Below are 22,555 nucleotides of genomic sequence, written 5' to 3'. Positions count from 1 at the left end.
GCAAAAAAAAAAAAAAAAAAAAAAAAAAAAGGATGAGTAGGGACTCTAAGGAAAAGGACAAATTAATTAGTCTTTCAAAAGATCTTCTCCAATGGCGTGACCCAGAGACAGGGACCTGGTATTTGTCCAAAGGCAGCCGTTTCTGCCTGATCAGACTGATCTCGGCCAGGAGAGAAGGTCTGATTCCATCCCCAGAACACTGACACGGAGCACAGAGGTGATGGTCAGGTGGCATGCAGTGGCCATGCAGAGGAAGGAGGACTTTTTTGAAAGGCGAGGTCCATCCTGACTTAAAAAGCCCTTCTCAAGAATTAAAATATGCTGCCTGCTCTAGGCCGTACTGGCAACATTTCTTAAGTGTAAATGAAGTCTCAATTTTTTTTTTAATTACTGGAAAAAATACCAATGAAAATAAAGTTCTACCAATTACTTTGGCTTTCCAATTCACGAACAGGGCACAGTAGGCTCATTGGGGCTGCAGAACACTGGCCAGCCTCAGTGCTGGAGCCAGTTCCCGGGAGCAAGAAGCTGCTAGCACGTTATTTTCTATCCTCATTGTTAAACCCCAATTGGAAATTTCACAAATGGGAACCAGTTCCCTTGCCAATCTCAAAAGTACTTGAAAAACTCCCCACGATTACAGGCCCAAAGGGGTTCATTCACACAGCGGGCTTAGAGTGTGTAGATAAGTGGACTTCGGGAGGTTTAGAAACATGCCGAGATAAAGACTGCATTACAGGCCATCAACTTCACAGTGCCATGTCCTATTGAAAGACCTTTTGATGTCTCCTTCCAAGACGAAAAGAGAATCCAGGCTCCTAACAAGGCAAGATGGTGCACTATGGTCTGGTCTCAACTCCTTATCTCAGCCTCCTCTCAACTCATTCTGGTCCATGCACGTTCCAGTGATAGGGCACCCTGGGCATGCTGACGTCAAGCTTCTCTGCCATGCTGTATGCTGTTGCCGTCTTTATCTTCCTAGCGAACTCTTTCTCATCCAATAAAGCCCAATTTTAAAGATTTTAAAGGATTTTTCTCCTATGCTGAAAATTCACCAATAGATTATCATTCCCCTCAGAGAAGATCAGATCTTCTCCATGCCCAGAAGCCTGGATGATCAGGTTCTCTCCTATACCATCAGCCCCATCTTCCAGCGCCTATAGATGGACCTGGGAGGGCAGGGTCTGAGTGTGAGCATTAATCCTGGGGAAAGGGAGAAGGTCAGTGCATGCAGGGAGCCACGGGGAAGATGGCATCACAGAGGCCAGAGTGTACCAAGGTCTTGCAGACAATCTGCCATATTGGGTTTAGGTGCAAGGAGCAGAGAAGGAGGTGGACGAGGCGACCAGCAGATGTTTTCAAATGTACACATTCATTCAACTGAAACATGCCAAGCACACTCCATGGACCCATCACCTAATCCTTATAATAAGGAGTAGGTATTACTCTAGATTAAAAAGAAAAAAGTAGGTGAGAAAGTAGGAGTTCAAGGAAGTTAGGGATTCTGCTGGATCCACACAGCTAGTAAGCGGCAGGGCTGGAATTTGACTCAAGCTCAATTTTTTATGACTCCTAAGCCTAAACTCTTTTTTCTTGTTCTGTAGAGGATCAGTTGAAGGAGTATACAGCAAGAGATTAGCAAAGAGAATACAGAGTTTCTGTGGCGTTTTGATTCCAGAGTTGTCAGATATCTCAGAAAGTAAAGGGTTTACAGCATTTGTATCAATACACATCAGTTCCTGCATTTTCCCAAACACATAATCACATCAACAAGATGACCAATCAGCAACAGTGGCAGCAAGCCACAGTGGAAGGCGAAGAGGCTTCGAAGAGTTGAGGTTGGGCAAATCTGACGGGGTGACCTTGGGTAAGCTACCTCACCTCTCAGACCCTCATTTTTTTTTATCCACAAATGGGGACTTCCTAGTGCTTTCTCAGAGGACTGTAAACATCCATGTACATAAAGGGCCTCCTTGCAACAGTGGCTCTTAAAGTTTCCTCCAGGAAATGACATAAGGCACTTCCACTCACATTTAATTGGCCAAAGCAAATCACATGGCCACACTTTACTCCAAGGAAGAGTGGTCCTAGCATCTATCTGGGAAGAGCACAGAAATACTCAAACACCCTAGTGACCGTTCTTTCTCCCACACTCTTTTAAAGCATTTTTAAAAATCTTTATTTATTTATTTATTTATTTTGGCTGCATTGGGTGTTCATTGCTGCACGCGGGCTTTCTCTAGTTGCGGCGAGCGAGGGCTACTCTTTGTTGTGGTGTGCGGGCTTCTCAGTGCAGTGGCTCCTCTTGTTGTGGAGCACAGGCTGTAGGCACGTGGGCTTCAGTATTTGTGGCACATGGGCTCAGTAGTTGTGGCACATGGGCTCTAGAGCCCAGGCTCAGTAGTTGTGGTGCACAGGCTTAGTTGCTCCACGGCACGTGGGATCTTCCCGGACCAGGGCTCAAAACCGTGTCCTCTGTTTTGGCAGGTGGATTCTTAACTACTTTGCCACCAGGGAAGTCCCTCTCCCACATTCTTTTAAAATGAACGTACACTTTGGTTTGAAAAGCATTTTTGTGGTATAGCTTTTAAATAAATTGTCATCAGGTATAATATTAGAGCTTCTATTTATGGAGTGACAATGTCGTCTTCAGATGTGGCCTAGGTGGATATTGAGGAAGGAATCAACTCCCAGAGAATGGAGTCAAGGATCACAAAGAACATGTCCCACCCTAGGGCAGGGGCCCTTACAGCATCTGCCCAGAGGGATTTCAGGATTGCTGTGGACCAAAGACTGCTGTGTTTCTCTAACTATTCCTCTTACGTAGTGGAAATGTTTTTTGGTTATTCTGCTTCATTCCACTATTGTATAGTGTGTGTGTGTGTCTCTGTGTGCGTGTGTTTGTGTGCATGTGCACGTATGGAGGGGGTGATGGCTGTGGTGGTAGCAAATACTTCTTCTTGTTAGTGTATAGGTCTCCAGATGGAGTGGAGCCGCATCTGGGCCAGATACAGAGCCTCCTGTGCATCTCAACCCAATGAAAAGATCATCAGGAATCACTCAGAGAACCTGTTCGTTGAGCTTGGAGCCAGTCACAGGTGGGACTCAGAGGTTGTCTCATTTAGAGAAGGGTGGCTGTATTTTTAACGTGGGAAGAGCAGTCAAACGAACATCGCTGACTAAGTGGACAGACCATAGTGCTCATCAGTGTCGTTCGTACAATATTTCCAGTTTTTCTTCCAGACATATTGTAGATTTCACTTCCAGGCTTTGTTGGAGTTAGATGTGGCCATGTGACTTGCTTTGGCCAATAATGTGTGAGTAGAAATGACTGGTGTCACTTGTAGGCAGAAGCTTTAAGGGCTTGTGCACCGTCCGTCATGCTTTCTTTTTCTTCTTTCTCAGCGTGCAGCAGTGTAGCTGCTCTGTCTGCTTGGGAAAAGCAGAGAGGAGCCCCCTCTCTTCTGCAGTGGATATGAAGTGAGAATTATTTTAAATAACTGAGAACTGGGGCTTGGTTGTCACTACAGCACAACTTAGCCTATTCTAACTGATCCAAAGAGACCATCTTAATTCTTTATAAAATCACTTTCTTTTGGTGGGGCTGGTCTGCCCAGTTGGCATGTAACCGGGAAAAAGTGGTTTCAACTGGCCTTGTTAGAGTTCGGGGCAGGTTTCCATTGCAGGCTGGGGTGACAGGGATCCGGATGTGGTCCCTGAGGGCCTCTAGGGAAGAGCAGTGGTAAGGTTCATGCTGAGGACATGACTGGGGCCCCCTTATCTTATGGGCAGCATCCAGGCTATGTTCCGGAATATCCACGGGCTGACTGGGGGTGTCCAGCTGGGGCACTGAGCCATCGCTCCAGCACAGCTGTGTTTAGTGACTAATGATGCCTGTGCAACCTCTAAATCGGTGCCTTGCTATACTAGTTAGTTTCATGGACTCTTGCCAGATGACACCGTCTTCCTTTCCTGTTATCCTGGGGAACTCTGCAATACTGAGGAAGCTCCTATCACATTCTACTGAAATGTCTGAGAAGCTTTCTACTATCCCGTGATGTACGTCAGACTTCAAGTAGGTGACTTCTGCTCAAAAACACACTCTCTCACTGAGGCATAAAAAAGAAGGAAATAATGCCATTTGCAGCAATGTGGATGGACCTAGAGATTATCACACTAAGTGAAGTAAGCCAGACAGAGAAAGACAAATATCATATGATTGGTTTATACGTGGGATCTAAAAAGAAAAGATACAAATGAACTTATATACAAAACAGAAATAGACTCACAGACATAGAAAACAGACTTATGGTTACCAAAGGGGAAAGTGGGGAGAGGGATAAACTAGGAGGTTGGGATTAACATATACACACTACTATATATAAAATAGATAAACAACAAGGACCTACTGTATAGCACAGGAAACTATACTCAATAGTTTGTTATAACCTATAAGGGAAAAGAATCTGAAAAAGAATATATATACACACACATACATATCTCTGAATCACTTTGCTGTACACCTGAAACTAACCCAACATTGTAAATCAACTATACTCCAATTAAAAAATATATACTCTCTTCTGTTGCCTCATTCCTGCTTTGTTTCCTTCCCGGACTTTGTGTCTCTAGTGCTCCCAGGGCTGCACCATTTGCCCTTCTTGTCATCTTCTCTTGCGTGGGGCTGCCCAGAACTCACTCTTCGTCCCAGTGCAGAGGGGCCTATGTCTCCCCTAGAGGAAACCAGCCCTCTGAAGACTTACTCTTATACCACAACCCGCCTTTCCCCTAAGCCCGCATGGCGAATGGTCAAGGCCACCGATCTTAGTAACTTTCAAAGAATCCATCAACACGAGTTCGAGTCATCTCAAAGTGCTAACCTGCTTATTTGGGGAGCATTTTACTTCCCCTCTGCTCTCCCATTGGTACTTCAAAACACCCCAGCTGCTAAGGGGGCAAAGACAAAGATGCCAGCAAATCTGAGTGGGGAATAGAGAGGCTACCTGCATGCTCAGAGGGCTGGTTTTCCTGCTTCCAAAGAGATTAGCCTGGGTGCAGGGACTGGAGGAGAGGCAGCAGCAGAGGAAATGAGGAGGGAGCAGGGACCTTCAAGCGAGAAGGCAGCAAAGAGCCTCCATCCCTGGGGAGCAGGGAAGGGGCTCAGAGCTTAGCAGAACTTGAGGGCGGCCTCTCGTGGCTTTGAACCTATGCGCAATCCACCAATCCACCCGCTCCCTCCGTCCCACATATTTGTGAATTCCCGGTATAGAGGGTTGGGGTCTTGGATAATTTGATTGGGAATAAAGAGAGATCCTTGGCTCCTGACCTGTGTAGCAATCAACAGAGCCAACTGGCAATTTTGTTATAAGATTCCACATTCAGCCCCACACAGCCCCAGTTTGAAACCGGCTAAGGTTCCAGAACAATAAAAGGTATTACCAACTCAGAGGCAACCTGAAATTCTCATGTTGATCTAAAATCAAAATCTGGTCTCAAGCCAAGTGCTTTATTATTATACAAGCGTAGTGCCTGGATTCATCCTTATTTTTATAAGTCCTGTTTTATTAGTAAGGGATAGAAAATTTTCCTGGCTGATTCTCATACCACTTGCTTTGCCCTTTCCTCTGTCAGTACCTTTCATGGACTGTACGCAGATGGGCCAGGAAGAAGGTCTGGACTTAGGGTTACCTTGCCAACAAGCGCCGACCGTAAGTTGCATGGCTATGTGAGACGGATGAATGGGCCAATCGTTGGTCACCAGGTATGGTTCATACGTTGCTCCATCCATGTATAAGGTAACCACAGGAAACTCCACATTGATGACATAGTAATGCCATTCTTTGTCACAAATCTAGTGGAAAGAAAGAGAAGCAACACTTAAAATTGAATAGGCAGTGAAACATCAAACAGACTGTTATTCTAATTATGAGAGAGGGAGAAGAGACCTTTAGATCAACAATGTTTATTGCAAAGAACTCAATGAACATAATGGTTGATATGCACTGAGGTTATAGAAACTCAAATCAAACGTGATGGGGCAAACCGTGGAGTAGAGGAACACCTGAGAAGCTAATCATCAGGCAAACATCTGGCTATCTGCAGATTATCCCGGTCACATAATTACCAGCTCTCTAGGCTGGCAAGTCCTTGGTGGACAGGTGGAGGTGTCCGCTTAAATTTGCGCTGTATCAAATTTTTCTTAGTTTTTCAATAGAGAGAGAGTAAATTTAAAATTGTTTTTCTAAGCTCCAGGAAGGATGCTAGATTGGAAGTAGAAATGAAGAAGAAGATAGAGAAGGGGCAGAGGAAGGGAAAGAGAAAGAAGAAAATAGAAGAGGAAAAAATTAGGAGTTAGGAAGGATCAAGGAGGAAGCAATGACCATGGGAAGAGGAAGAAGAATGAGTTTCAGAAGAATAGGAACCCCCCCCTCACTGCAATTCCTTTGTCTCTAGATTAAGGCTTGTCTGAGGAGCTGTTGTAGTCTCACCCTCCCTTCAACCCAAGCAAAATAAATTCTGAGACAGACAGTCTGCCCAAGAGGACTCAGTTTTATCCTTCCTTAGAGTGCCTGGGGAGCTAGAGAAGAACAACAAGTGGGTCCTCCTGGCTGGACTCAGTGCACAGCACTCTTGCACTCATGTCCCCTCACAACTTTTGCACCTGTGATTTCTGGTCTTAGGCCTGGGAATGAAAATCTAACCTTAATGGGTGGGTAGAGACATTGGGGGCCAGGATAAAGTCACAATTCCTGACCTCAAGATGCTCAACTCCCACAGCATCATGCAAAATAGAAACCAGTATGGCACACGTCTTGGGAAAAGCGATAGGAAGCATAAAAGGTGACAAGGCTGGGGATGGGAGCCCCCTCCCTCCGGCCCCCTAAGCAAGTGTCTTGGAAGTCGCATTAGGCTCTCTTTCCTCCCCACTCCCTCTCCCTCAGATCCCTCTGTACCCCGTGGAGTCCACCTCGGATGTGTCTCTCATCTGTGTCCTCTTGTCTCCATTGCCCCTGCCGTCTGTGGCAACGCAGACAGATGAGTTCTGCATGAAGGTGACCCCAAGTGAGGACATCAAAGTCCTCCCTACACCCCGCTCTGGGTTAAATGTGCTGTTTCTCATGAATAGATAACACGAAAGGGATGCTAAATGATCTTTTCCCTTTCATTCTGGAATAAGATTTTTTCCCCTTAATGTTCTTTTTATACGGTTCTGTTTCATGTCTCAGAAAATTGCTTCTTTTGAAATCCATTAACCTGATAAAGCCTGATGAATATTTTAGGGGCCCTTGGAAGGTAAGCAGGAGGGAGGGGTCCAGGCAGATGTCTCCGAAATCCTGTTCGACTTCACTGAGTGTACAGCTCAGTACCTGACACATCTCAGTAGAGGTCCTAACTCTACTTACACCCACCTCCTGCTTTATGCCTGAGACCAGACACTGGGTTGGGTGCAGGGATCTTGGGGTGGGTCTCTGACCCAGGTGAGGCTGACCTAGGGGTGTAGGTGTGGCACCAAAGAAGATCTGAAGACACAGTCTAGGGGTGATGAAAGAGTGGGGAACTAAGGAGAGTTCTGAATGAGGAAGCGTCTAATCCAAGGAGACCCAGTGCACACTGGACTTGGGGTTTGCAATCACGGATGGCCAGTCAGAGCATCCTGGGTAGATGGTCTCTGAGGCATCAGGAAACCTCTGACCAGTCCCAGGGTGGAGAGCGGACAGATGGCAGTGCCGTGACCCTGTCCACACCTCATGCCCTTTGAAATACAGGCAGAACCCCATCAGGCAGCACTGGGGGGCTCCCCTGCCCAGGCCACCATCACCACTCTTCCGGTGGCCTCCCTCTCGGGCCCGGCTGCCATGTTGAATCCATGCACTGGCTGACTCTACATCACCCTGCATCTGCCGTAGCTGGATGGAGGCTGGTTCTCTGGCCCGCTTTCTTTCACAACACTTACAGCATTTTTGTAGGACAATACAAAAAAATGCCAAGGAGGAAGCAAAATAAGTCCATAGCTTCACAGGAGTAGCAATCCCTGTCAACGTTACAATCTTCTCCTAGGCATCCCCACATCCCCCAGCTTTTCTGAAATGTGCTCCATGAACAGCAGCCCCTGTGATGTCCCACCTAAAAACAGTGACGTCCCACCTTAAAAAACAGTGAAGCCTTGGTTTTTGTTTTTTCATTTCCCATGTCATTAGCCTATCCAAGGTTCCCAGCAGCCTCAAAGTATACACCTGTAACAATTTTTCAACCTTTTGGGAAAACGGAACTTTTCTATTTATAGCATTCCTGTAAGCATCCCATGAAAAAAGAGTTGGGAAAGGTCTATTTGGAACACACTGTACATACAACTTGAAAGTTTGCTTATCTCACTTAACATCAGTATTAAAATGCCTTTACTATCTTCATTTTACATGGCTGTATAATATGGATACACTCCATGATACTATACTATATTTTATACTTCATTATTCCCTTATTCTCAGGTATTCATTGTGTACCAGCAATTATAAATGATACCACAATGAATTTCTTTTTGCACAAATATTTCTCTGCATTTCTGATTATATCCTTGGAAGAGATTCCTGGAATGGAATTACTGGATCAAACGTTGGAGGTATATCTGAAGGCTCTTGACAATACATCATCCAGTTTTTTCCTGCAGTAGTTTGTGCTTATTTATGCCCCTGCCACACAGTGTGAGACTGCTCGTGCACTGTACCTTTACCTCACTGAGTATTTAAAAAAATAGAAAATCCTGGCAATTTGGAAGGGGGATACGTTCTATCTTATTTTAATATGGCAATTTGGAAGGGGGATACGTTTTTATCTTATTTTAATATGGGTCACAAAAGATGGCAAGATTTATATTTTCCGAGGTCAGAAGGTAGGGCCTTCTGGGAGTGGGGAGCAGCCTGAGCTGACCTAGAGGTAGTAAAGGTTGGGAGCTTCCCCAGTGAGCTCCTAACTCGGCGTCCAAACAGAGGCTATCAGTCAGACTGGGCTTACTCCTGCAGACTTCCTGCACCAAGTAATCTATGAAGGCAGCTAAAGGAAACGCCTAATTAGGGTTTCATATATGTGGATCTGTGATGAGAAAGAGACCCTCATTAACCCTCTGCAGGGAAACTGAAAAATGATCAAGCCAGGAGGCAGCAAAAATAACTGTGTCAAGGCAATGGCTCCACCATGAAAGGAGGAAATTAGGCAAAGTGACCTTTCCTGGGGGGAGAGAGGAACTTTCATTCCTGAATGTGCATGAATCCCTGGGCAACCCAGCTGGCACCAGGCATGTCCAATGCCATCCCCAGAGACAATGCCCAAGCCCTCAGCTGGCCCAAAGACGCTTTGCCCTCTGGAAACCTGCAGGTGTTCCCACAGTGCCTGGTGGTAGCTGCTGTCTAGCTGGGGAGTGAATCAGAGACCGAGGCCCAGGGACAAATGCTGGATATCCGCCCAAAAGGGTGATGGCAGGGACAACGCCAAGGAGGTCTGAGTTGGGAGCAGGCTGGTACTGCAGGGTTGAGTTGGAGACTGGGGAAGCCTCCCGTGACAGGGGAGGAGATCAGGCTGCCCACAAGTTGGTCCAAATGTCCTTGAATGGGCCCCATTGGAAGTTCTGAGTTGGTTTTCCCAGGGAGTCAGGTATTTTTGAACGCAGTTATTCAACGTGAGATACATTTACCTATGAACCAATGTGCGAGGGAATGTACTAAGGGCTGCTTGGGATGCAGCACTTAGCAGATACATGCTTTGCCTGCAAGGTTTTCAATCTGGGGCAGGGCATGGTGGTGGTGGTTAGGTATCAAATACACAGAAGACTCAGATGCAATCGGAATTGAGATAAGTCTTACAGACAAGGTGCAAAGCACTGTGAGATCCAGACTTCTGGTTGGGAGAAGGTGGCATTTAGGGTGGTTAAAACTGTTAAGATTTCATTAGGAATAGATGGCAAGGAAAAATTCCAGGAAAATGGAGCAGAAACCTTTTATTTCCTCATTCATCTGTCCTTTCAACTGGCAAAGAAGCTAGTAGGTTTGGGGCAAATGGAGATTCACTCATTCACTCACTGCTATAGACATTTACTAACTGCATATCCTGCTTTTTGAAGAAAAGAAGGCACCTGCCCTCATGGAGCTTCCAGTTCAGACACAGAATTGACAGAAAAGCTTGTAATAGTTGTGACTCATGTCCACAGATTTGTGCAAGGCACCAGGGTGATGCCGTGGAGGGGGCGGGTGTCTGATTGCACTGGGAGGAGGGAAGGAGCACAGACACAGAGCTTGGAGGGGTCACGTTGGTTTGGGCAAGGTGAGGAGTGGCAGATGAGGCTGCAAGGATAGCTTGGAACTGAGGCCCGAGGACTTGAACAGCTTTTCTTCTGTAGGCAACAGGACTTGTGGGGGTTTGGGGGCTGCAGGAGGATGGTCGTCATAGCAACAATCAATCTTGGAACAAGCTTCTCAATGTCAAAGCAGCTTTTCCTCTCCCTTGTACTATTTAATCCTCACTGCAACCCTGTAAAGCAGGAGGACCAGTTGTGTCTTGGGCAGAAAATTATTAGAAAATACAGGGAAAGAAATGACATGGTTTCTAACCTCAAGGCGTTGCTACTGGATGTTAAGTGAACCACAACCCCATGGTGGGCTTCCCTGCTTGGCCTCTCTTCTTTCCATTCCATACACAGCCACCGGCTCAGCTTTGCATGCAGACTGCCAAATCAGGATCTTGAGCAGATACTTATCTTCTGAGCGATGGACTCACATGTCAGATTGCCCCTGAATGGTCCACTAGATGTTCCACAGGCACTTCAAACTCACCATGTCCAATATTGAGCTCTACAGCCCCGTGCTCCAGCCCTGCCTGCTCCCTGTTCTGTGTTCCCTGCCTCAGCAAATGCTCCTTCATCCAATCTGTCATCCAAGCTGGGACACTGGGCATTGCTTTCAACTTCCTCCCTCTGCCCCTCCCTCCAGCTAAGTTACTGCCAAGTTCTGATGATGCTTCTCTTGTCCACTCTCATCTCTTCACCCTCGCTCCTACTCAGAGCTTATAATAAGTACTAGAGAGGGGAAAGGCTGAGAAAGTATGTGTGGGACAGGCTGTTGCAAGATGGAAAGCATTTCAGCAGGGGAAGCGGGCCAAATGTAGCAGGGGAAGGGTGGGAAAGCTTTGGTATGAGTGGGGGGCAGACAGAGTGAGGGGCTGCCCTGGGGCTGAAGGCAGCCACAGAGTGTGGTGAGCAGGGCAGCCAAGGAGGGGGTGGGGGGGTCCACGCAGGTCAAGCCTGGGGGTCACGGGTTGGGTGTCACATCTGCTTTAGGAATTTCTGGGGAATTATGTTCTGGACTTTGGGAAAATACGTAAAGCTTCCTAATCCTCAACTCCATCTGTACAGTGAGGATAATAATAGTATCTACATCGTAGGGTTACTGTGTGAAATGAGCTAAAATAAAACACCCCCAATGCTTAGAGCATATTTTCAACCTGAACAAACCTGGAAACTCTTTTCCTTTTCCAAACACATTGAGATGCTGCACAAACTATAACAACAACAATAACAAAATAAAACAAAAATAAGAGAGTTAGAAAGGCTCAGGCTATCAGCCATGGTTTCGAAGCCCACGAAAGTGAGGAATGTCTCAGGTCCCCGTGCAAAGAAAACTCGAGTTGGCATGCCTGCATAAAGCCTGGGACTGTCTGAAGCCTGGGTCTTGGGACAACCACTGACATCAACCTAAGGGTGCTGGGAGGAAGCCAGCCAACCTCTCTGACACATGTCTCCTCTGAGACGTTACACACCCAAGCCTGCTCTAAGCATGCGCATTGGCTCCAAGTGTAAACAGCCCACGTGGTGTGGAAATCCAGAACTCAGACACTGTAAAAATGCATCCTTGGGAGTTCCCTGGTGTCCATTGGTCAAGAATCCGCCTTCCAATGCAAGGGACGCAGGTTGGATCCCTGGTCAGGGAATTAGGATCCCACGTGCCGTGGGGCAACTAAGCCTGCGCACCGTACCTATTGAGACCACGTGCTCTGGAGCCTGCGCGCCACAACTATAGAGAAGCCCATGTGCCACAACAAAGAGCCCTCGAGCTGCAACGAAAGATCCTGCATGCCGCAACTAAGGCCCGACGCAGCCAAAACTAAAAGTAAATAAATAAATAGATATTTTTAAAAAAAATGTATCCTTGAAGTCTTTAGGCCTTTATCAAAGACATACTCAAAACCTCTGGACAGACATGTGCCCACAACCTAGGGCATGAGCAGGACAATTCCTGCCGGAGATGAGCTCAGAGTAAACACTGATAAAACAAAGAGGGAACAATCCTTTGCGTGTGTGAGAAAAAGCATCAAAACTCACGTTCCAGGAACCAGAGAAAATGGAGCAATTGGAAGGGGGTTAGGGGAAGGCAGGTTTGAAAAAGAAGCAAAGAGAAATGTCAGAAATAAAAGACATAGTTGTTGAAACAAACAAACAAAAAATCGAGAAAGCTGACAGAAGAGTTAGTGAATTGGAAGAGAGATGAGATTAGAGCAAAATGAAAAATTTGATAAAGCAATAAAGAGAGATGAATTCTACGCATGATAGAAGGATACATTCCAACCAGCATCCTGTCAGATGTGTGAGGCCAGCGGTGATGCTAGTGGAGAGCAGTGCGGCTGGGATCCTGAGAAATTTGTACACCACGCTAAGGAGTGTGTTATTTTATTTTAGTGCCTTGTGTTCTAGAAAGCTTTTCTTTATTGCAACAGCCTTATCAAGTGTTAGATTCAGATGACAGTGCTATATAAGCTCCTGCAGGGTAGGTCAAAACTGAACTGGAGAGCTCCTGAAATGGAGAGCTATTGAACCAGGAGGACAGAAAGCATGCAAACTGGGTTCTCACTGAGGACCTGCAAGGCCATCTGCCCTCAGGCCACTGTTTTGGAACATTAGAAAGATGAAGTCTTAGTTAGTGCCAAGATCAACCACATGCCAGAGCAAAGACGCCACTCTTATTTGCAAATCTATTTAAGATTTCCCCAGGAGGTTGCCTGCACTTCTGAACTGGCAGGGAGAAGTTCAGTGGGTTTTCAGCAGTAAGTGTTTATGACAGCTCAGAAAGCACCCGCTGGGCCTCCTGTCAAAAAGCAATCGACAGATGAATGGATAAAGAAGATGTGGCACATATATACAATGGAATATTACTCAGCCATAAAAAGAAATGAAACTGAGCTATTTGTAATGAGGTGGATGGACCTAGAGTCTGTCATACAGAGTGAAGTAAGTCAGAAAGAGAAAAAAAATTACCGTATGCTAACACATATATATGGAATCTGAAAAAAAAAAAGGTCATGAAGAACCTAGGGGCAAGATGGGAATAAAGATGCAGACCTACTAGAGAATGGGCTTGAGGATACGGGGAGGGGAAGGGTAAGCTGGGACAAGGTGAGAGAGTGGCATGGACATATATACACTACCAAACGTAAAATAGATAGCTAGTGGGAAGCAGCCACATAGCACAGGGAGGTCAGCTACGTGCTTTGTGACCACCTAGAGGGGTGGGGTGGGGAGGGTGGGAGGGAGGGAGACGCAAGAGGGAAGAGATATGGGGATATATGTATATGTATAGGTGATTCACATTGTTATAAAGCAGAAACTAACACACCATTGTAAAGCAATTATACTCCAATAAAGATGTTAAAATAAAAAAAAATTAAAAAACAACTGCTGACTCAGGGCAGCGGAGCACAGGGGAGCAGGAAACATGAAAGGTAATCTGAGTCACACAGACCACCCCCATTTGCAATTTGGTTGAGGAACATTCGGACAAATCTTCAAAACCATCCTGAAAAACTGTCCTCGTAATTGGTGCTTGGAGAGTGTACATCAAGAATTTCTAGCACCCCGGATCTACCCTCATCCATGGGGAGAGAAGACACACTGTTATTAGGCAACAATGATTTACGTGGGACTCTGGCACCATTCTATGATTTTTGCCTACATAACCAACTCACTGGACCAGCTGGTTTTTTCCTTCCCACCACCCCCCAGCATGACACCCTGGGAAGATCCCTTAACTTTCAGGCCTTACTAATGGGCCTCATTTCCACTTAGTGAAAAAGTGCACTTCAATTGGTCTCTCATCCAGGCCAAAGCTTCTCTTGCCCAGGCTTGGGCTAACTGGCAAATTCTGCAAAGCCCCACAGAGGTAGGGTTGCCTGAGTTGATGTGCGAGCCAGAGGTTAGAGCACAAATCCTGCTCTCAGTGAAGTGGGGACTGTGCATTCCAAGGGCTCTGTGTCCTGCAGGAGTGAGTAGGCGGGACAGGACCAGCCAATGGCTATGTGGCCCCTCACTAGCCATCACTCAGGAAAATGTTCTCTGCAGACCCTTTCAGGCTTCTTTCCCAACTGGGTTTTGTAAAACACTGTCCTGCAAGATGTACCATGAACAATGGCTTCCAGAGACAAGAATATTTTGGAAAAGTTTTACTGAACACAGTAAAACAGATTTCTTTTTGCAAGGTGACTCAGAACTGTGGTTCTCAGAGTGTGAGACCAGCAGCATCAGCATCACCTAGTGCTATGAACTGAATGTTTGTATCCCCTCAAAATGCATATGTTGAAGGCCTAACCCCCAATGTGATGATGTTTGTAGGTGAGGTCTATGGGAGATAATTAGGTTTCGATGAGGTCATGCAGGTGGGGCCCCCATGGTGGGATTAGTGCCCTTATTAGAAGAGGAAGAAAGACCAGAGTCCCCTCCTTTTCTTTCTGTCACGAGAGACAGGGAGAAGGCAGCCATCTGCAGCCCAGGGAGTGGACCTTCACCAGCAATCATATCTGCAGGAACCTTAATCTGGGGCTTCCCAGACTCCAGAACTGTGAGAAAATAAATGTCTGTTGTCTAAACTGCTGGTCTGTGGTATTTTGTTATAGCAGCCTGAGCTAAGACGTTGAGGAACTTGCTAGACATGCAAATTCTCAGGCCCCACCCCAGACCCACTGAACAGAAACTCTGGAGGTGGGGCCTGGCAGCTTGTGTTTCAGCAGGCCCTCCAGGTGATTCAGATGGGCTAAGTTTGAGAACCTCTGCCTCAGAGAACTTAATATGCTAATGTGGCAGATAGAATAGTCAGTTTGCCGAATTTTCTGACATCATTTATTTTACTTTCCTGTTGGGCACCTATGAACATCACCTGCAACAAAAAATCTCAGAAGACACATGGTGTGAGATTCATCCAGTTCATTCAACACAGGTTGATTGAGCGCCCACTATGTCCCAGGCACTTCTGGGCACGGGGAATGCTACAGTGAGCAAAACAGGAAGATTTCCGCCAGTGTTTCCCACTGTCCACCATATGCCACCGTCTCCCACCCCCCCCACTGCCCGCATCCCTCCCCGCCGACCCTGAAGCTTTCCTGCCTCTGATCACTCATTTCTCCCAGCTTCCCCAATAAGCATTAGGACTCCCTTGCCCCCCAAAACAAAAAGCCTCGCAAGCCTGCCCAGCTTTTTCACTCCTCCCTGGTTTTGGTTTCCGGGACGTGCCATGGAATTCACATGCAGACATTTTCCTCCTGAATTTCCTGAACAGCTGACACCTGTCAGGGCCCTGGGTCTCCGATCTGAGCCTCGGAGGCACGGCCTGCCTGTTGCAGTTTGTAAGCAACCGTGTACAGAGTGAGTTCAATATTTTCACAGGCCGGGAAGCACATGTCTTCAATTAGACAGTTAGAAAAGAGACTATTTCTCCTCTGCTGCTCTTTCCCTGATCGTAATCAGCTGCACAAAGACCAAGCGGACCGCTCGGCTCGAGAAAGGGGGTTGAAATGGAGTCACTTTAGGATGGGGTTGAGGTGTTTACAATCTCATCCTGTGGGTGCAACCCCCTCCCGCAAAAGACTGTGAGCTTCTCGAGGTATGGTGTAAGGGAAATGATGGCCACTTGACAACTACCGAACGAATGAATGATTACAGTAAAAGCCAGCAACAGTGGAATTGGTTCCTCTAGAAAAGGGTGGCAACCCTAATCTTGGATTCCAGCCTCTAGAACTGTGAAAAATAAATGTTTTTTTTTTTAAAAAAAAAAAAAAAAAAGAAAAGGGTGACAAGAGTCCAGCTCAGGAAGCTGGAGCATGATCATCGGGATGAGCCCATATGTGTGTCAAACACTTGGAATTGGGCCTCCCTGGTGGCGCAGTGGTTGAGAGTCCGCCTGCCGATGCAGGGGACATGGGTTCGTGCCCCGGTCTGGGAGGATCCCACATGCCGCGGAGCGGCTGGGCCCGTGAGCCATGGCCACTGAGCCTGCGCGTCTGGAGCCTGTGCTCCGCAACAGGAGAGGCCACAATGGTGAGAGGCCCGCGTATCGCCAAAAAACAAACAAACAAACACTTGGAATCCTGGCAACCTCATCAGGTTGGCAGCACAAGAGGAAGGATTGCAAAAGCTCAGCAGGCATGGAGAGCTCCGGAAGGTGGGAGCCTCATGGGGTAAAGGAAGGAGGGTAAAAGTTGTCAGATACGGGTGAGTCCCAGTATGACTCTGGCCAGGAAAGGGTCCATGCCTATTGCTCAGTCCTCCCCGCAGCCTCTGGCTTTGATGCCCATCCTGGGAGCATCAGCACATCCTCGCAGTCCCACTGAGAGGCAGTGGTTTTGGAGTGAGCCAGCTCGGAGGAAATTTCCCCTCTGCCCTCTTACCTGGACTTGGACCTGGGGCAAGTTTCTTAAACTTGCGAGTGCCAGTTTCTTTATTTGTGCAATGGCTAGAACACCCATGTTGCAGGAAGATTTGATTATGTATTCAGTGGATATTGATTGATAGCAGTTATGGGTCAGGAATTATTCTAGGTGTGGAGTATAAAAAGTGAGGGAAAACAGACGCAGTTCCTTCCCTAAGGGAATAGGCAGAAAATAAAACGCTCGCATAAATAAATGTAACATTATATCTGAAAGAAATACTAGGAAGGGGAGGTACCAGGTGCCATATGAGCCCCTAATTGGGAGGTTTACCTAGTTATGGAGACCGGAAGTGATGGTGAAGGAAAGGAGGCAGGTGAGGGGACCAGTGGGGTAAGAATGTTCAAGACAGAGGGAACAGTGCAGGCGGTGGCCCTGTGGCTGGAGCACAGTGGGTGAGGGGACAGCTCGTGACAGGGTGAGCAGAGAACCTGGCAGTACAGGTGTCATGGGACCATCAGTCTCTGCCCTTCTCCCCCAAACTCCTTGCCCCCAGGAGCCTTCCTGTCTCCTCAGACTGGGCTCTGTGCTGCCCCAAACCTGTGGAGGTGCCCATTCCCCACAAGGTGCTCACCCCTCAGCCCGACCCTAGAGAGGGGCTGTAGCATGTTCAACGCTGACGCTCTGGAATCAGGCCTCGCGGGTTCAAATCCTCATTTGACTACTTCCTGGCTATGGGAGAGCAAAATGTGACAGGACAAGTAAGCCACACCCCCTCTCTATGCCTCAGTTTCTTCATCTATAAAATGGAAATGATGACAATAGTAGCCACCTCATGAGTACTGCATTTAGATGACTTAGTACCTATAAAACACTTAGAACAGCACCTGACATAGTGAGGGCTTAAGAAAAGTAGGGGTTATGGTTGGTGTTTGCCTGCCCCTCATTACCGTCATCCACTTCCATTGTTCCTGGCATGAGCTCTCTGCCCTCCCCGCATGTGGTCCAGGACGTGCCCAGCCCTCCTGTGCTGCCTCTCTCCCCACCATGCCACCCAGGCTATTCTGTGCCAGCCCACACCATCCCCGCCCACCTCCACCCTCCCACGTCCCTCTCAACACTCAAGGCACATATGTAATCCAGCATATTCCAGTAGCTACCGTGAATTAACTTAATACTATGCTCTATTTAATCTGATACATCCATTTATCATTTCAACATGTAATCAATAGTAAAACTTAGATATTGTACATCACGTTTTACTTATGAAGTCTTTGCCATCCATTGTGCATGTCACACTAACAGCACATCTCAGCTCAGACTAGCCACATTTCAAGGGTTTGACGGTCACACGTGGCTGGTGGCTATCTCATTGGTGAGGCCAGTCCTTGACTCTGAGATCCACGAGGGCAAGGACCACGTCTGTCTCCGGGTTCTTGGTAAATGTAGATCGCGTGAGTGAAAGCATGAATGGAGAGGTGAACAGCTGTCATGTTCTGCCAACCCCTCTCTGCTCTCCCCTGAGGCCTCTTCCTCTGTTACTGGGCACACGGCCTTTCAGCCATGATAGGGACCAAATCCTGGGTACCAAGTGCCCATGACCTTTCTAAAAATAAGGTGAGGGGAGCGCTTAAAAGACCTGGAATCCCAGCGAGCACTACACGGAGAGATACGCAAAGGAGAGGTGGGTGGCAAAGGTTCACACTGTGTCAAGGAGGACAGACCCCATCCTAGGGAGCCCTCAGGCTCCTGCCTTCAGGTAGAGAGGGAGGAATGGATGTCTGTGAGGAGCTGCAGAAGAGCAGGTGGGAGGGTCCTCTGGAGCCTTCGACCAGCCTTCGGGCCCAGAGAATATCAGGGACTCGTTCAAGGTGAAAGAGCTTGTTAGTGGCAGGGCTGGAGCCCAGAACTCCTGTTTCCTGTCATCAGGTGCTTTTGAATGTTATCTCTTGGCAAAGATGAGAATGAATCATACGCTCTTTGAAGGGGACCCCAGTATATTAAACAGGTTGCTGAGACGCAGCTAACTATTCAATAATGTATTTGAAGAAAATTAATTTTTCATCCTGCCAGTCAGAATATTGAGGCTTGTTGTCCAGAAATACAGAGTCTGACTTCTCCTTGCAAGTTAAAAAAAAAAAAAAAAAGGAGGCATCTCAGTGGATACCGTTAGAGAAACATAATTATAGTTTAGTTGATATATATCTCGGTGTGAGCGAATAAAACTCCTCTGAATAATTCAAATAAGAAATTCTGCCCCTTTGGAAACTTGAGCTGATCTTGAACGGAATTGGTTAAGTGTTTCCATCTCCAAAGACACAGCACAGGACAAGTCAGCCAGCATGTCCTACCTCTCAGATCTCGCCAAGACTTCCTCAGGTATTGGCTCCGTAAACCAGGTGCCACGTGGCTAACCTGTCTCACCTTCGGCCACATGCCCGCCCGGTGTGTATCTGTCAGCTCTCTGGCAGAGTAGCTGAGACAAGTGTGCTTTCCAAACGGAGAGGATGAATCTGCAGCACAGAGGCTCCACCGTGTGGGCTTCCCACACGGATCTTGCTCTGGTGGCCTCTGGAGTGCCTGATTATAATTACAGACTGTCAGTGGGCCTTGGCTGTGAGCATCATGGTTGCTCCAGAAAAGACCCATCCCTGCCACAAGTGGATCACCTGTTCCCCCTGCAGAGAGATTTCTGTAGAGAGGCCTGTTTGCATTTCACAGGGACCTCCAGGGAAAACGTGTGAACAGGTTGCCTCAGCTTGGAATTCCACAGCAAAGAAATTGGGTTCTTTGTTTGCCATTAAGTTTGGAAGAATTTGTGGAAATCTTTAGGGAACAGTTGTGGTTTTAAATCCATTAGCACATCCAAGGTCTTAAGACCAGTCTGTTAGGGAGATTTGCCATGTGGAATTTTCACACCTGGGTTTTAGTCTCATACAAAGCTTTGGGAACAGTTTAGGATCCAGCAATATCTCTTCTCCCTCCCCACTTCCCCTGCAACCCCCCCCCAAAAAAAACACCCAAAGAAACATAAAATCCTGCCAGCACCAACCTTCCCTGGCTTTGGAGAGAAGTGGGCTGCTCTGACCAGCTCCAAGCCCAGGGTGGTCACTCAGCGTGGACTTCTGAGCACTGATAGGGTGCAAAGCACCTGCTGTTTCCAAGCTTGGGTCTGACTGTAGATATCAGAAAATACAAATGGGCTTCCACATTAACAGAAGTGTGGCTCATTCATCCTGGCTTCTATCCAAGCTACACTGTTCAAGGACCAGGTTTTACAAAGTCTTCAAACAAGACTGGGAAGGTCTAAGTCCACAATTCTGTGTTGGCCTTTGTATTAGGCTGCTAGGGCTGCTACAATGAAGGAGCACCCACCGGTCTTATAAGACCAAGAACTATTGGTCTTACAGTTCTGTGGGCTAGAAGTCTGAGATCAAGGTGTCGGCAGGGTTGGTCCTTCTGAGGGTTCCGAGGGAAGGTCTGCTCCATGCCTAGTGTTGGGTAGCCACGGGCCCTCCTGGGCTCACAGATACATCCCTCCAATCCTCCATCTTCACATGGACATCTTTTGATAAGGACACCAGTCATATTGGTTTGCGGGCCCACTCTACTCCAGTATGACCTCATGTTAACTAATTCCGTTCACAACAACTTTGCAAATAAGGTCACATTCTGAGGTATTGGAGGTTAGGACTTTAGCATCTGTTTTGGAGGGGCCCAGTTCAACCCCTAACAGCCTTCTCTTGTTCCTGCCATGTTCCCAAAGTGCAGGGCTGGGACGTAGAAAGTGCTCCAAGGCTATGCCCAGCATTCCATCCTACCACGCACCATGACAGAAACAGCAGAGTGGCCACATAGGTCACCACTGTGTTTTGGTTTGAGGAATGAAGATTCTTTGAATCCTGTGTAATAATGGTAAACTGTGAGATGTTATAGGTGTTCAGGAAGTACACATAAAAGGAGAATCCCTAATTAAATAATTTAATCCCATTGAAAAGTCTGCACACTATATTCATTCATCATTCATCCATTCATTCATCCATTCAATAAATACTCATGCAGCCTGCCACGTGCTAGGCGCCCTGCCTCATGTGGAAGAGGCCGAGGTCCTGCTCGGGGAGCCTGGAGCCTTGGCTCTTCCAGGCCATGCCTCTGAGGTTCCCTCTCCAGTGGCGTGGCAGAAGCAGGGGAGATGCTCAGACTTAAAACCACTTCACAGAGCATTCATTCTTATGCTTGAGTGTGAGTAAGATAATAAGATATATATGTAAATAAAATATTGGTCTCTACTTCTGGTTCCTGACCTAAAAATCCTTGTAAATAAGGGCGCTAGGAGAATCTTTTGTTCTAATGTGTAGTCTCTGACCCCAGTTCCTGACACAGAGCTCCGAAGACCTTGGCAATTTCCTAAGTGACAGGAGCATCTGACACCAAACTCCTAACCCTCTTGGAATCTCCTGTGTGATAGAAATGTCATTTGTTCTAATGAGGTGACATCTGGTAGATGGAGGACAGTCACCAAAAGGGCCAAGCCATGATGGGAAGCTTGGAATTTTCAGTCGTACCTGCTATTCTATGGTGAGGGGAGAGGGGAGGAGGAATGGAAAAAGAGTTAGTAATCTATCATGCCTACATGATGAGACCTCCATAAAAATCCCAGCGGGGTTTGGGGAACTTCCGGGGTGGTGAACACATCTATGTACTGGGAGCGGAACACACCCCAATTTCATGGGGACAGACAGTCCTGAGTTTGGGACCCTTCTAGACCTCGCCCTATGTATCTTTTCATCTGGCTGTTCATCTCTGCTCTTTATCTGTAGATTTTATTATATAAAACTTATACACATAAGTAAATGTTCCCCTGAATCCTGTGAGCTGTTCTAGCGAATGATCCACTCCAAGGAAGGGTTCGTGGGAACCCCCGATTTGTAGCTGAGCTAGACAGAAGTGGTGGGTAACCTGGGAACCTACTAGTTGAGATTGGCACCTGAAGTGGGAGCCGTCTCCTGTGACTGAACCCTTAATCTCTGGGATCTGTGCTAACTTCAATTAGTGTCAGAATTGAATTGAATTGTAGGACACCCAGCTGGTGTTGGACAAAATTGCTCGGTGTGGAAAAGAAAAAAAACCACATCTGGTGTCAGAAGAGTTATGAGTGTGGTATAGTGTGAGAGTTAAGGAAAAGCACACAGGAGAATTTGTCCTACATACACCGAGGCTCTAAGGGAGTTTCTGAATTTAGGAGGTAAGCGGAGGGTGGTGCTGAGGAGAGGGAGGGAAGGCCAAGGACGAGTGCTCTCCCAGGTCCTCATGGACTGCGGGCTGCCTTGCCTCTCCTGTGGCTCTTCCTAGAGATTCTGATGAAGGATGCCGTGTATGACCTTGGTCCTCAGTCCCTGTGTGAGGGGGAGGTTCTCCTTATGAACCTGCTAATATAGCTGGGTCATGAAAACTTCTTCCCTTTGTTCCAAACTCTTGAATAAACTTTTCTTTTTCTTTTTCAGGAACTTCCTTAATAAGTTGCATTTCTCACAAAAGCCTGGGAGACAGACACCCAGGATTTAAGTCACCCCCAACTGGTAGGCAGACTAATGGTCCCCAAAGATGTCTCTACCCTAATCCCTGAAATCTGTGACTATGTTCCCTTACTTGGCAAAGGGGGTCTTCAGAAGTGATTAAGTGAAGGATTTTGAGATGAGAAATTAGCCTGGATGATTTGGGTAAACCCCATGTAATCTCAAGGGTCCTTATAAGTGAGCGGGAGGCAGAAGAGTCAGAGGTGATGTGAGGAAGCAGAGGCTGGTGTGGTGTGAGTGCTGACTTTGAAGAAGGAGGAAGGGGCCATGAGCTGAAGAATGTGGGCAGCCTCCAGACGCTGGAAAGG

General features: G+C 47.1%; 1 protein-coding gene across 1 annotated transcript in view; it reads right to left on the bottom strand.

The window, feature by feature from the left end:
• CLSTN2 (calsyntenin 2) overlaps positions 1 to 22,555 on the bottom strand; it is a 638,322-nt gene that overhangs the window by 32,477 nt on the left and 583,290 nt on the right. Inside the window, exon 9 of the mRNA XM_027091653.1 lies at positions 5,689 to 5,851. Within this exon, the coding sequence (XP_026947454.1) occupies positions 5,689 to 5,851 (163 nt within the window). The remainder of the gene's footprint in view (positions 1 to 5,688; positions 5,852 to 22,555) is intronic.

Source organism: Aethalodelphis obliquidens, unplaced genomic scaffold (genome assembly GCF_003676395.1).
Source record: "Aethalodelphis obliquidens isolate GAN/ISIS:26980383/991018 unplaced genomic scaffold, ASM367639v1 scaffold72, whole genome shotgun sequence".
Taxonomy (NCBI): Eukaryota; Metazoa; Chordata; class Mammalia; order Artiodactyla; family Delphinidae; genus Aethalodelphis; species Aethalodelphis obliquidens.
The sequence above is the reverse complement of the archived record's forward strand: the minus strand, read 5'-3'. Positions and strand labels throughout refer to the sequence as shown.